At 37.2% G+C, this 12,337-nt stretch overlaps 1 protein-coding gene across 1 annotated transcript in view; it reads right to left on the bottom strand.

Annotated features, from left to right (window-relative positions):
- The window catches only part of LOC140937113 (CST complex subunit CTC1-like), a 37,664-nt gene that overhangs the window by 23,892 nt on the left and 1,435 nt on the right, over nucleotides 1-12,337 (bottom strand). Inside the window, exons 3-15 of the mRNA XM_073386645.1 lie at nucleotides 11,895-11,951; nucleotides 11,649-11,727; nucleotides 10,733-10,819; nucleotides 10,506-10,631; nucleotides 9,071-9,235; nucleotides 8,566-8,627; nucleotides 8,132-8,231; nucleotides 7,594-7,671; nucleotides 6,959-7,077; nucleotides 6,160-6,198; nucleotides 5,421-5,745; nucleotides 3,965-4,968; nucleotides 2,688-2,962 (exon numbers count right to left, since the gene is read on the bottom strand). Coding sequence (XP_073242746.1) covers nucleotides 2,688-2,962; nucleotides 3,965-4,968; nucleotides 5,421-5,745; nucleotides 6,160-6,198; nucleotides 6,959-7,077; nucleotides 7,594-7,671; nucleotides 8,132-8,231; nucleotides 8,566-8,627; nucleotides 9,071-9,235; nucleotides 10,506-10,631; nucleotides 10,733-10,819; nucleotides 11,649-11,726 — 2,458 coding nt within the window. The 5' untranslated portion in view covers nucleotide 11,727; nucleotides 11,895-11,951. The remainder of the gene's footprint in view (nucleotides 1-2,687; nucleotides 2,963-3,964; nucleotides 4,969-5,420; nucleotides 5,746-6,159; nucleotides 6,199-6,958; nucleotides 7,078-7,593; nucleotides 7,672-8,131; nucleotides 8,232-8,565; nucleotides 8,628-9,070; nucleotides 9,236-10,505; nucleotides 10,632-10,732; nucleotides 10,820-11,648; nucleotides 11,728-11,894; nucleotides 11,952-12,337) is intronic.

Consider the following 12,337-nt stretch of genomic DNA (forward strand, 5'->3'; position numbering starts at 1 on the left):
ATAAACTCCCTTACGAGTAAGTAGATCTACATTTTTCTTAAATTCTCGTTTTGTATTATAAAAATCATCTGGTTGTAAATTTGAAACAAGATTAGCAAGTGATGTTTGAAGAAACTTAAATGAATCTATAAAACGAATTTCAAAATACAATGAAACCATTTCATCGTTTTTTTTAGACCTATACTCATCAACTTTAATCTTTTTAGAAAAGGATATGTATTTTTCTTCCGTTGAAGGAATGCAATTTAACTCACCTGGTAAAGTTGCGAGTTGTTTTATAAACAAATGAGCGTCATACCCTTGAAGATTATGAAATATAACTGGTAAAACTAAAGGTTTCCTACACTTAAGATTACAACTGTTATGAGCAGCACCACGATACTGACCTGTAAAATGACAATGATCTCTAACTTTGTCTTCAAATAAATCTTTGTTACATATGTGACAAATCATTGCTTTATCAAATGATTTTTGTTCGTCTTTTGTTAGTATAAGAGGTTTTGGTCTACGATAAAAATCATTATAAATACTTTGTGTTGCTTCTGTTAGTTTTTCTACGAATATTTTTGGTATATTTTCGTCTTCTTCTTTTTTAGTATATGTAATTGGTTTTATTCTTTTATCAACCACTCCTTTAATAAAAATACAAAATCCTGATGGTTCGTGTTTTTGGTAATTATAATTATAAGAATCTTTTGGATTAGGACAACAAGTATTCATTGGTTTGGTAAAACATTCAAAATCCGCATAAGCTACAAAAGGAATAGGTATTTGTTTGTTATGATTTTTGAAATGTAAAATCGATCCGGTTTTTGGCATTTTCACAGAAACTGTCTCGTTATTTGAACAATATAAAATATGTTTTTGTAATAATTCTTCTTTTGTAAAATGAGTAAAACATCTCTTACAAATATGAATTGGCTCATTTGTTCTATAAGTGATTTGTGACCGAAAAAGACGAGAAAAGTTTTTAATCAGAGAATAATGACATTTCCCATTCTCTTCATAAAGAAATAAATCTATTGATTTTTGAGGGTCACGTAACGCCATCCGGAGGGGATAAAACTTTTTGTCGTGAGTAACTGAAAATACATTTATACCTGGTAAATCTGGATTAAGAGTTTCAAATTTGGTAATGTCTCTGATTTTAACTGGAAAAGTAAATCCCTTAGGAATATTAAGCTCATGCTCATATTGTTTTAAATCTGTCAAACGACAATCATTCTTTTCTCTTGGATGGAGATATCGAAGTACAGACCATAAAAAACATTTAGAATCTTTATTTCGAATACTAACAATTGCTTTTTTTCTCATAATCCAATCTGGAAGAGGAATATAAGAAGAACCTTTCATTGGTCTAAAATTAACAGTATGAATTTCTAAATGTATGACTTCTTTAAAATACCACCCACTACCATTTAGTTCATATATACTAATCTTTTCAATGATTTCACTGATAACTTCATTAAGTAATTTTTTTACATCGGTTGATTTAAGATTAATATAAGTATTTGAATGAAAATATGCTTTATCCTGAACTTCAATTACTAATTTATCGTTAGTTTCCTTTTTTTCCATCATACAAACCAGAACAAACTTCACTTTGATATTTCGATTATTTCTAAGAAAATCTTTAATAATAGGTGATTTATTTTTAAAGAACAGTAAAGGAGTAACATTAGATTCTCCATTGATTATATGTTTTTTAGCAAATTCATCTAAAGCTGATTTTTCTTTTACAAGTCCTTGATTATGCTCCTTAATAGCTCTCTCAAGAGCTTTACGAAAATAAGGAGGGGTATCTTTTGGTATTTCTTTGTTTTTTATACATTCCTGAAAATAATCATCAAATGATTTTATCTTTTTATTTTTAGTGGGGTTTTTCTTTTTTGATTTCCATTCTTTTTTTATATCAACACCTTTTTTTATTTTTTCATTGAGTTTATCTACTTTTCTAATATGACGAATTATTTTTTCTTTTTCACTTAATTCTTTATAATTATCCTTAATTACTTGTTTCTTCTTGTTTAATATTTGTTTTAATTCATCCAAAGATAAACTCTTATACTCTTTATCACTTATAAAAGAATTAGAACTGTTAACTGATTTTTGAGTCATATCTCCTTATAATCTTATTATATTAATTTCTTTAAATCATTTTATTTTTCCACTTCAACCTTAGTAAAAGAGGTTTTACCAGAAATTAGTTGATAACGGTACTTAATCAGCTAATGACGTATTTAATCAGAAAAAAAAGTCAATGATAGAAAATAACCAGAAAAAAGTCTATGACGTAAGACAGAATTTAATTGAACAATGACAGAAGATAAACTCAGAAATTTTTTGAAAAAAGTACAAAAATTTCTTTGTCTAAATTCCGTCATTGAAATTTGGGGTCGAATGAGGGAAATAATTGAAAAATGACAGGGGAAAAGTACCAAGTGAGTGAGTAACATGGCATCATTATATAACTACTACCATTAGAAATCGCACTGACTCCGGTCCTTCGCACATTAAGGTGATGTTACACAGGACGATTCGCTACGACGAGTTTTAGCGTAACACAGCGTTGCAATGTTGGAACAATGGTTTACCTATTCGAAACAATGTCGCAACAATGTTGCAACACTGTGTTGCGCTAAAAATCGTCGTTGCGAATTGTCTCGAGTAACATCACCCTTACTTACCAGGCAACATGCCATAGATATAGCTTGTCCTCCTCACGTCCAAATACACAGAGATTGTGTTTGGAGATCGAAGGTCTTGTACTCTCAGTAGTATAATAGCATTGCTAAGCAGAGTGAACCCCAGCTGTAGATCTTTAACCGCTGTAACCTTAATAGGACCAAACTTTGGTACTTCTACCAGTCCATTTGGCAACCGCTGGCTGGGAGAGTCAGACTGGCGCAGCTCGCGGCTGACGATGACACCTCGAAAGCTGATCTGCATGCTGGAAGAACGACTGGGATGAGAAATATAAAGGAGATACATGAAAATTTGGCGTTTGACTGCACTTATTATAAACATTTTGGAAAATGGAGCTGAACCGTGTAGTCTAATCCTAGATATACATGACATAATACAAACTAATCACTGCCAATATATAAGGCTTTTAATTTTCAGGCTATCGCAAAAAACCATCCCAAACGAGTTTGTGTAAACCTTAAACTTAAAGTTTTCCAGCTTTTTAGAATTTTGGCGGGGCTGGGGCCCGTTTCTCGAAAGTCCCGGTAACTTTTCGGGCCCGAAATCAAATATTCAAACCCAAATATAAAGAATAAGAGCGCGGGTCCTGGCTAGCAAACTACTCCATTTTGTTTCATTAACTCATAGTTTTATCATGTTAGATGGAAAACTATTGAAACCTCGATCTTCAATGTAAACGGAGACAGCTTACTGGGCACGTTAATTATCGGGACTTGCGAGAAACGGGCCCCTGGACCAAAATGCAAAATGCTGGACACCGCCACAAATTTCGTGAACAACTATTAGCACAGTCGTTAGTGCACATCCTTAAGTGCGGGAGGTTCCGAGTTCAATTCCGAGGTATAACGACCTCAAATCCTTGTTTTGATTTCTTTCCTTTTTGTGCAGCCTTTAAGTAGCTTTAAATACCCGTAAAACAGGGCACTGGTGGAAAGGGGGAGGGGGGGGGGGGGGGTAATGAGCGCACTGGACCTTTAGCTATGTTTTGAATCAATAAAGTCAGTGGACAACAAAATACCATCTAACTAACTTTAAATTACACTAGGAAACAGGGCAGCTGTACTAACGCACAAATGCCATGTCAGAATCAAGTTAAATAATATGATCGTCCAGCTGAATGTATTTCTGAACAAGGCGGTTGATGACAGCAACCGACGTTCGAAGTCATCTTCACAGATTGCACTGTAATCAACAGCCTTGCTGATGACGTACAGTTACTCGAATGCTCATACACCACTCGTCAAATTCAGTTTCATACCTTTGTTGCATAGAATTCTCACTTTCTTCTTGTTGTCCCGCAGTATCACTAAGAATGGAGTCTACAGTACATAATTGATCATTTCTTAAAAAATCCTCTTTCAGATCATCCAGCACTTTTCCAATTTCCTTACTGTTTCTCGTATCCGTTGATAAGGCAACTAGCCTACAGCTTTCACACCAGCAAATTCTTTCTAATTCCATATTGGAACTGACGCTAATTAATGGCTCCAAATTACCATTTCTAAAGATCCAGGAACTTTCCTCCTCCGGGACCTTTTCCGTGATGACGTAAAAACAACCCGGGTGAAGAAACCGGGACCAACACAAGCTTTTCTTCACAAGTTTTAGGGCGGAGTTTTTTCTTTGGAGCTGAAATTCTGAGAGAGTAAAACAGCTACTTGGACAGGAGTCACCCCGTTCTGAGGTAGTGCTCTTACTTCCCGCGGTCACATTTTCAACGTCACTTTTTTGAACAGCAACAATTTTAATTTCTACACCACAAGGGTAGGAGACTTCCTCTTTAAGTTTTCGGAGTATGGGAAGCTCACAGTTTCTTACCATAAATAATATCTTGCACATAAATTCACGACCCTTCGCGTCTGTAACATTCTTAAGACCTTGATCCACGCTTTCATCTGTTTCCTTCTTCCTTCCAGAACCTCCCTTCTCCCGCTGGTTACACGTGTCTTTAGAAATCAAAACTTTTGCATTTTCAAATGAGAATTGGAGATATGTGCGGCCTCCACCTTCAGATAAACTCGCTTGACTGAGATCACTTGACCTAAATTTCTCTGTGATCAATTCAAACTTGCTGATTTGAATCATGGCGTTAGAATGCCATGTCTGTACATAAGGGCAGTTTGTCTTGCAGCAATTTCTGACACAGTCGTGGTCCGCGGATTGTTGGTCAACAGGGATAACAATACAACTGACTTCTCCAGTTTGATCAACGAGTCGTATTCCACCAGTTATTGAAGAGCTTCGTAACAAACCCGCAAGAAGCTGTGTATAGAAATAAACACACAGATATAAAAATAAATAAGTAAATAAATCACCTTACTAGATGATAGCACAAAGAGAAACATTAGTACATGCATGTGTAATACCCTCTCGTATTCTTCCAGTTATGTCTGGCATCAATGTTTGCTCTACACTATACTAACACAACTGGCATGAATACAACAAGAAACAGTAGGTTTGCATTTTCGTTGTAATTCTTGGCTCTCTACTGTCTATAATTACCTTCGAAACCTTCCTCTCTACAAACCAAGCAGCTCCATTTCTTTCTGATCTTTTTATAATGATCTTAAGCTTAGAAGACAATTTAGGAGTTGCTATTATTCTTTGCGTGGAAGAAATCCTAGTACTTGTAGTCGTGGCTGTTTTTCTTCTTCTTCTTTTTTTCTTTTTACCCGAGACAAGATCAAGGAAACAAAGCATATTTGTAAACCTACCACTGGATGGTTGAAACAATCTTGAGTCAGAATCTTGTACATCCATTCTTCTTTTTCCTGTGTAGCAGTTATGCGTTTTGATTGCCCGTTCAGCCAGGGTTCCTCCGCCCATTTTTGATTCACTGCAGCAAGAAACTCCTTCACAGTTGGAAGCCAAGGAAATTGCAGTTCACTAATTCTATTTGGGTGGCATTCATGAGGTATCTCAAAAAATTCATCATAGATGTTTCTTGGTAGAGCTCTGTTCGAAACTGAGCCATTTCTGATGAAGGACAGTAGTTGTTCCAAAACACTTTCCTTGTGCCGTGCGTCTCTGATTTCCTTCCTGTCAAAACAAATCAATTTCACTCTTACAATACTAGAAATTACCAGAATTTCCGTCTACCTTATTGTTGAACAATCACTAAGACGTTTTCGTGTTTTTTCAAGGACCCAAGTTTTTCAATTCACCTGACAACGAAGCCACCATACTAAGGGTTAAATTTTAAAATGAGTTAATATGAAAACCGATCTTAATTTTTTTCCAACTCAGACTTTACGCCATCTTTTGCTTGACCTGATGTAAGCCCGTAGTTCGAGGCGGGCTAATATCGCATAACATTCCTATAGTTTCTCTTAGATCAGTTAGATCTCCTCACCACTTCCCTTTTTCGTGTGGCAAATATACAAATAATAAAACGTCTTAATTCTAATGAAAGAATCTGGGACGAGATTGAGTAAAGTATATAAACATCTTTACCGGTTCTGTCTGGCAGAGTAAGCAACCAACTGACTTGTCCTGTGTGAAGAAGAAAGGATAATGTTCATCTAACCGTAATAATTTTCATCTAACCTTGTTCCCTCCATCATTAAGTGATGTACAGTTAATAGTTAACTATAGAGGACCTCTTGTCTCAACGCATCAGCTGAGCAACAAAATTTTGCTCATAACGAAGTCGAAGCGGCTATCTCTATAAAATGCTATTCTGGACAATGCCAGATAATGCGCCGAAACATCAAATATATTTTTACATTTATTTTTGCTTGTAATGCTTTAAAAACCGCTTCAGTTCACTGTTAATTTTTGCTTGTTTGTTTGTTTGTTTTTTCAATTTGAAGTTCCTATGGGTGAACGATCATATGAAGCCATTTTGTCTCGTCATGGTATGTAGGATCCGCGGATCACACCAAGTGACCATTTTGCGACGAATGGTTTTAAGTTGCGTATGACTGGGTCAGATTCCTAGTCTCTTTGACCTTTCGACTATCAATTAATTAGCCACTCTATACCTTAGCATCTTCACTGCTGGGCAAGCAAATCAGTGCTACGGCATTTTTCAATTGAGAATCCCCGGTGAATTTTATACCGAATTAATCATTTGCACAATGAAATGCCTCCAGTGACGTCGTCGTTGCTTAAGCTCTCTAGTGACCCGCGCGAAAGACGTGCCGGCCTACAGTACGAACAGACCCGAAACATCTCCGCCGCACTCGATCGCCGCACGCGAGAAAAAACCTCTAAGTATCTAGGGTATGTTGCAGCGTGTTAAACGTATTACCTGTAAGAGGGCGAAAACTTCTCAATAACTTTATCACACATCTCCAGTAAGTCTACGTAATCAGCTAGAGTGAGGTTCTGCCCTAACAGCGCCAAGGGACTTTCACAAGGGCTGAAAGGCTGGATGAAGGGAAAAAAAGGTCACTTCTAAAATTAGCCAATTCAAGACGAAACGGAAACTTATACTGTCACCTTTTCTTCCACTAAAAAATCCCGTCAGGGATCTCTTCTTCTAACTTTAAAGTTAAGAAAAAATCTAACCTACTAGTCAAAAAGCGAAACTAACATGTGACCAAGAAGAAGCCTATAGCAGGCGCAGGAAAATCGGGCGTTACCTATGCTGGAACCACTTTTTAATAATTTCTACACATTTAATATATGGAAAATCTAAAGCAAGCGACTTGCGAAATTTAAGCACGGGTATGGCCCGCAAAACTTGTTAGTAGAATCCTTTGCTGTGTAGCTCTTTTTCAGAATAGCCGTTTTACGGAAATTATTGAACATTAGATTCTTATACAAACACTGTAATATCTCACACGATTGCCTACCCAACAAGATGGCTTCCAAAACCGTGATAAGGTTTATTTATCTGATCACTGTGCATTATTTTAGCAAAAATAACTATTTCAATAGTACCTTCCAAGGTGATGCAAGGGATGAAAACTTGATAATCTGCACTGTACTTTGTGTGCAGCAAGACAATCCAAGAACTTTCTAAAACAATAAGAAAAATAAAAGTTTTTGACGGACTTACTTTATATTTGCTAACTGTGATTAACCACCCACGCTTACTCAAAGAGGAGGAGATCTCTGTCACGCAATTAAAGGTATTTCTTCCGACAAATCGAGACAACAGTGAATGGAACAAGAGAAGCATAGGAGAAAATATCCCGAGTCTTAGCAGAACAGCCACTCCAAAACCACAAGAAAGGCTAGTTTTTTGTAGGCTTACCCCCAATAATATGTTGCTGTTCCCATTAAGGAACACAATTTTTTGTCTAGGGGAAAAACTCAAGAAGAAGATCTTCGATAAGTTAATTTATACTTTAAGCTTCGTTCCAGCACTTTCAACGTCAACAAAGCCCAAGTATACGCCACGAAAGCGTCTAGTTACTTCGTTTTAAGTAACGACATTCCACCAATAGTGTCATATCAAAGCAAAAGCACCACTAACCTTTCCTTTCCTACACAAATGAACATTGTGAACAGTAACATGAGCACCAACACGCAAGCCACGACCCAGATTTACACAGGGCTGGTGATTAATGTACAGTCTGCGAAAGGAATTACATTACAAAAAATATATTTGAGATAGTCAAGTCAAAACACTAAGATTTCATACAATGTATGGGAATTTTTTGCTGTATACGCTGTACGATCTGAGTTTTAGTAATTTTGACTCTAAGATAAAATCAATAAAAACGCAACATAAACAACATAGCCCACAGTAAAATACATTACCTGGCATTTCGATTTCCCACTACGCCACTGCCAAGCGGCAGTGCACTGCTTAAAATTCCTGAAGAATCTTAAAACATCGCAAAACAGCAAATCTTGCCGTTCTCCACAAAAGCACACTGTTATATTACATTTAAACTTATTACACACCTTATTTTTTCGTCCAGTTCATAAACTCCAGCTTCAGGTTTGAGACATTTCGTTATCACACCCTGTAAGTATACAACACGTAGTCAAGGAGTAGATGTACGCTTTTAATATGCATTATAATAAAGTTTAGATATAACGCGCACTTTGATTAATTGAAAAAGCGTACTTTGTGAGAGTATAAAACACGGAGCTAAAGCTGTCACGCCACGTTTTGAAAATTAGAAAGTAATGCGTGTAGAATTTAACGGATTCTTTATCACCAAACAAATAAAGACGCCTTGACTGTGCTCTGTTCTGTTGTAAGGCTTTTATAAAGTGGCTACAGCAGTCAAGAAGTAGGGAGAAACACTCGACTACATCTCGTGTTCCCCCTATACTTATTTTTTGCTCTAACCACTTCCTGCGTGATTTAGAACAGAACAGAGCACAGTCAAAGCTTCTTTATTTGTTATTTATTATTCCGCTCAGAGAATAATAATTACCTAGATATTGTTTACCGACCTACCGTGTAAGACATGTTAACTGGGGGCTTTGGTTTTGCTGCTGCAACATCTCTGTATAATGGTTCCTGAGCAGTAACACTTCTTGATGTTGTAGCTAACTTTTGCCTACTTTTTATCGGACTCATATCCTCTCCTTGCTTGTCAATTTTCAGGCGCTTGGGTTCTGTCTGAGAAAAGAAAGTACCGGTAATAGTTTCAACAGAAGATTAAACTGATGGAGTACATAACTGTAAAACTATAAAAAGGATCTGGCAGATTTACAGGGAAGGTTATAGTCCGTTAGGTTCCTGGCCTCAGCAGGTAGGTGGTTGAAAACTGAGGCAGCCGAGTACTGAAAACTGTTGCTTTCATTAGTCAGTGATTAGTAGGGCAAGGGACTGGCAAAATGTGTTCGCTATATCGTGGTTCTTTTTCATACATCTTACTATGACTGGGGTAAAGAAAATCGTTCTTTATACCGAGGACTTCGTTATATCGAGGTTCTTTATATCGAGTTTCCACTGTAGTTGGGGCTCCTGAGGATCTTAAGTTAAAGGAGTCAACTTTGTGTAAGATTCAAATAATCTGGAAAGTTAGTAAGTGTCATATAGAGTTTCAGAAGTCAATTTCAACATTGCCATTTTTCTACTGTGGACTACATTTAACCAATTCAACGTTCGAAGATCAGCCTCCTTGGCATATTTCTTTAGAACAAAACTAGCCCACGCATTCTGGAGCCGTTGGAAGCGTTTTTGTTGATAAGGTGGTAATGGATAAAAAACAATACAGCCGACTATCTCTTAACCGACACCTACAGTTGGCCCCTGCCTTTCTCACTCCCTTTATTTTACTCTCTATAAGACAGACATCTCTCCATAACTGCCCCTTTTTAAAAACTACTTAAAGATACAGTCTCAGTCAAAACTGTTGGGACACTTTACTGTCTCCTGGCCCTCCAATATTGGTGCACAAGAATTGGTGTGTTAAGTGCGATAAACAACATTTGGAGGGAGAGGAAACGGGCAAGAAGGAAAAAAAACAGCGTTCAGTGGAAGCGCCCCAGCTATGTTTGTCTGAGACTGTAGTTAAGCAACACAGAAAGCAGAGAAGTCAACACAAGGATGTAGTGGCACCTGGAATCGAACTTGGGACCTCTCGCACCGAAGGCCACGTATTAATCATCGTCGTTCCTAATGGTAAGCAAAATCTTTCCCATTCTCTAATTCATGTTACGATTCCCGGCCGCATCTTCATAGATTTGTAGTAAGGAAGCGGGAAAGGGGGAACCCCGTTCAAGGCCTCCTATGCAGGCTACTCCCCCCTTCCCAATGCCCACCTAGCGACCCCCTCTTCTTGTGGATAATGGAAAATGGTATAAAGGATTAAGGCCCCAAATTTCACATTTTCAGAGATTGGCCTCTCTAGATTTAGAGACCCCAATGAAATAACAGCTCTCACCTTATCCTCTTCATCACTTTGAAGACGCTTGATACTTCTTGACGATCTTACAGTTATTCCTGGCTGATATTTTTGAAACTCTGAATGCCGAGTTGAGGCCAGAATTCGTCGTTCATTTCTTGTTCCCTTGGTGGTAAAAAATAAATCATCATAGAAAATGATGCAGTCAGAGAGCAAAAGAAAAGTCACTCAAAGCCAAGACTTAAACATGATTTCAAATATCACACCTTGTTCATAGTGGTTTCTCTTAGGTTTCTGAACACATATGCCTCGCCAACTTGCAGGAAATTGTGCCAGAACATAAATTGGTCCCCCTGAAGAAAACAGAAGCACTTTCAGCTGGCCTTGGCCCCTTTTTCAGCTCTTCTACATACTACGCATGTAATAAATGGTTCAACAAACAAGAACAGTCAGTGTAAAAGTCAACAAAGGGCTCTATCCATTTGTCAGAACTGGCCAGCCGAACCATTGCCGGACCAGTCAGTAAACAAATGAAATCAGCTTTTTCAAAAGGGTTTTTGCTGAAAAACCATCTACTTTGTGCATACTATTATTTTCGGATTTGACCGATCTGACTGGATAGTTTTGAAAAAAGTAGGAATCGCATTACAATGAGAATGGTCTGGCCAGTCAGTTCTTACAAATTCAAAGCACCTTAAGACTTTACCTTTTACTTTACGTATATACATGTAATCTACACTAGAAGCTTGCCCTCGCATTTGGAAAAAACTCAGTTACAGCGTGCAAAGAAAGTAGTGTCCGATAGCCCGGGGCTCGTGGATTTTGCTATCGGGCTAGTGGATTTTGTTTTTAACTTGCCCGACAGGCAAGTGATGTTTTTTGAGCAATTCGAATAAAGGAAGAACTGTGAAATCAATTCTGCTAGTCAAAAAGCTTTTAGGGCTAGTTGAAATGATGTTTGGGCTAGTAAATGCTAGCTTCAGCTTGCCCGAATGGCAAGCTGTAAAAATGATTTTCTTTGCACCCTGAGTTATTCCTTTAAATGCCAGATATTGTGAATTTTCATTGACTACAACAAGCTTGTCAAGGCACGTACCATCTGTTAGGCTTAGTTATCTAGAAGAAGAAATAAAAATAAACTTTCCACCCTTTCCTTGTCAATTATATCAGGCCCTTACCTACCTGGACTACGACTGAGGTTGTAAGATTTGTCTCAATACAGGAAAGTTTAACCAAGAAGAACGGCTTTCCAATACTCATGCTGTGGTGAAAAATAAATAAACAAAAATAAGACTTTGGTAGATTTTGCATGGGATTCAAGACAATCTAAAGCAGAGTCAAAATGACAAATTCACTTTAAAAAAATAATAATTAAAAATATGATTCGAATGCCTTAAAGGTACAATCACAGTTGAGTCAATTACATACCTGTGGACTGGGCTTAGTGCAAAGATATTGCCACAGATGTTTAGATTGACAGCTGAGCTGTACACAAGAAAAAGGCATCACATGAAGGTCAATTACCAAAAAAATAATGATCTAATAGATACCCTCCCAAATACATGTAAATGCTTCTTGTCAAATAAATGCACCCTCAAAGATGTTAATTTTTTAATTAGATGATCTCTAATTAGGCCTGCCGTCTAACAGACTCCCCCCACCACAGCAAATAAATACTAGGAATTAGCAAAAAGTACTAAAATAATTAGAGTTTGCACATTCCATTTTGTTCAATGTCAAGTTCAAAGTAGGGATAGATTAACAATGACAACAAAATGACCCATAAGGGCAACCCTGATTGACCTCTCCACAATATTATTTTAGGACAGTCTTGGTAGACACTAGGGAGCATATTCTAATAAGCAACTTAG

The sequence above is a fragment of the Porites lutea genome, chromosome 5 (genome assembly GCF_958299795.1).
Source record: "Porites lutea chromosome 5, jaPorLute2.1, whole genome shotgun sequence".
In the NCBI taxonomy this organism is placed as follows: Eukaryota; Metazoa; Cnidaria; class Anthozoa; order Scleractinia; family Poritidae; genus Porites; species Porites lutea.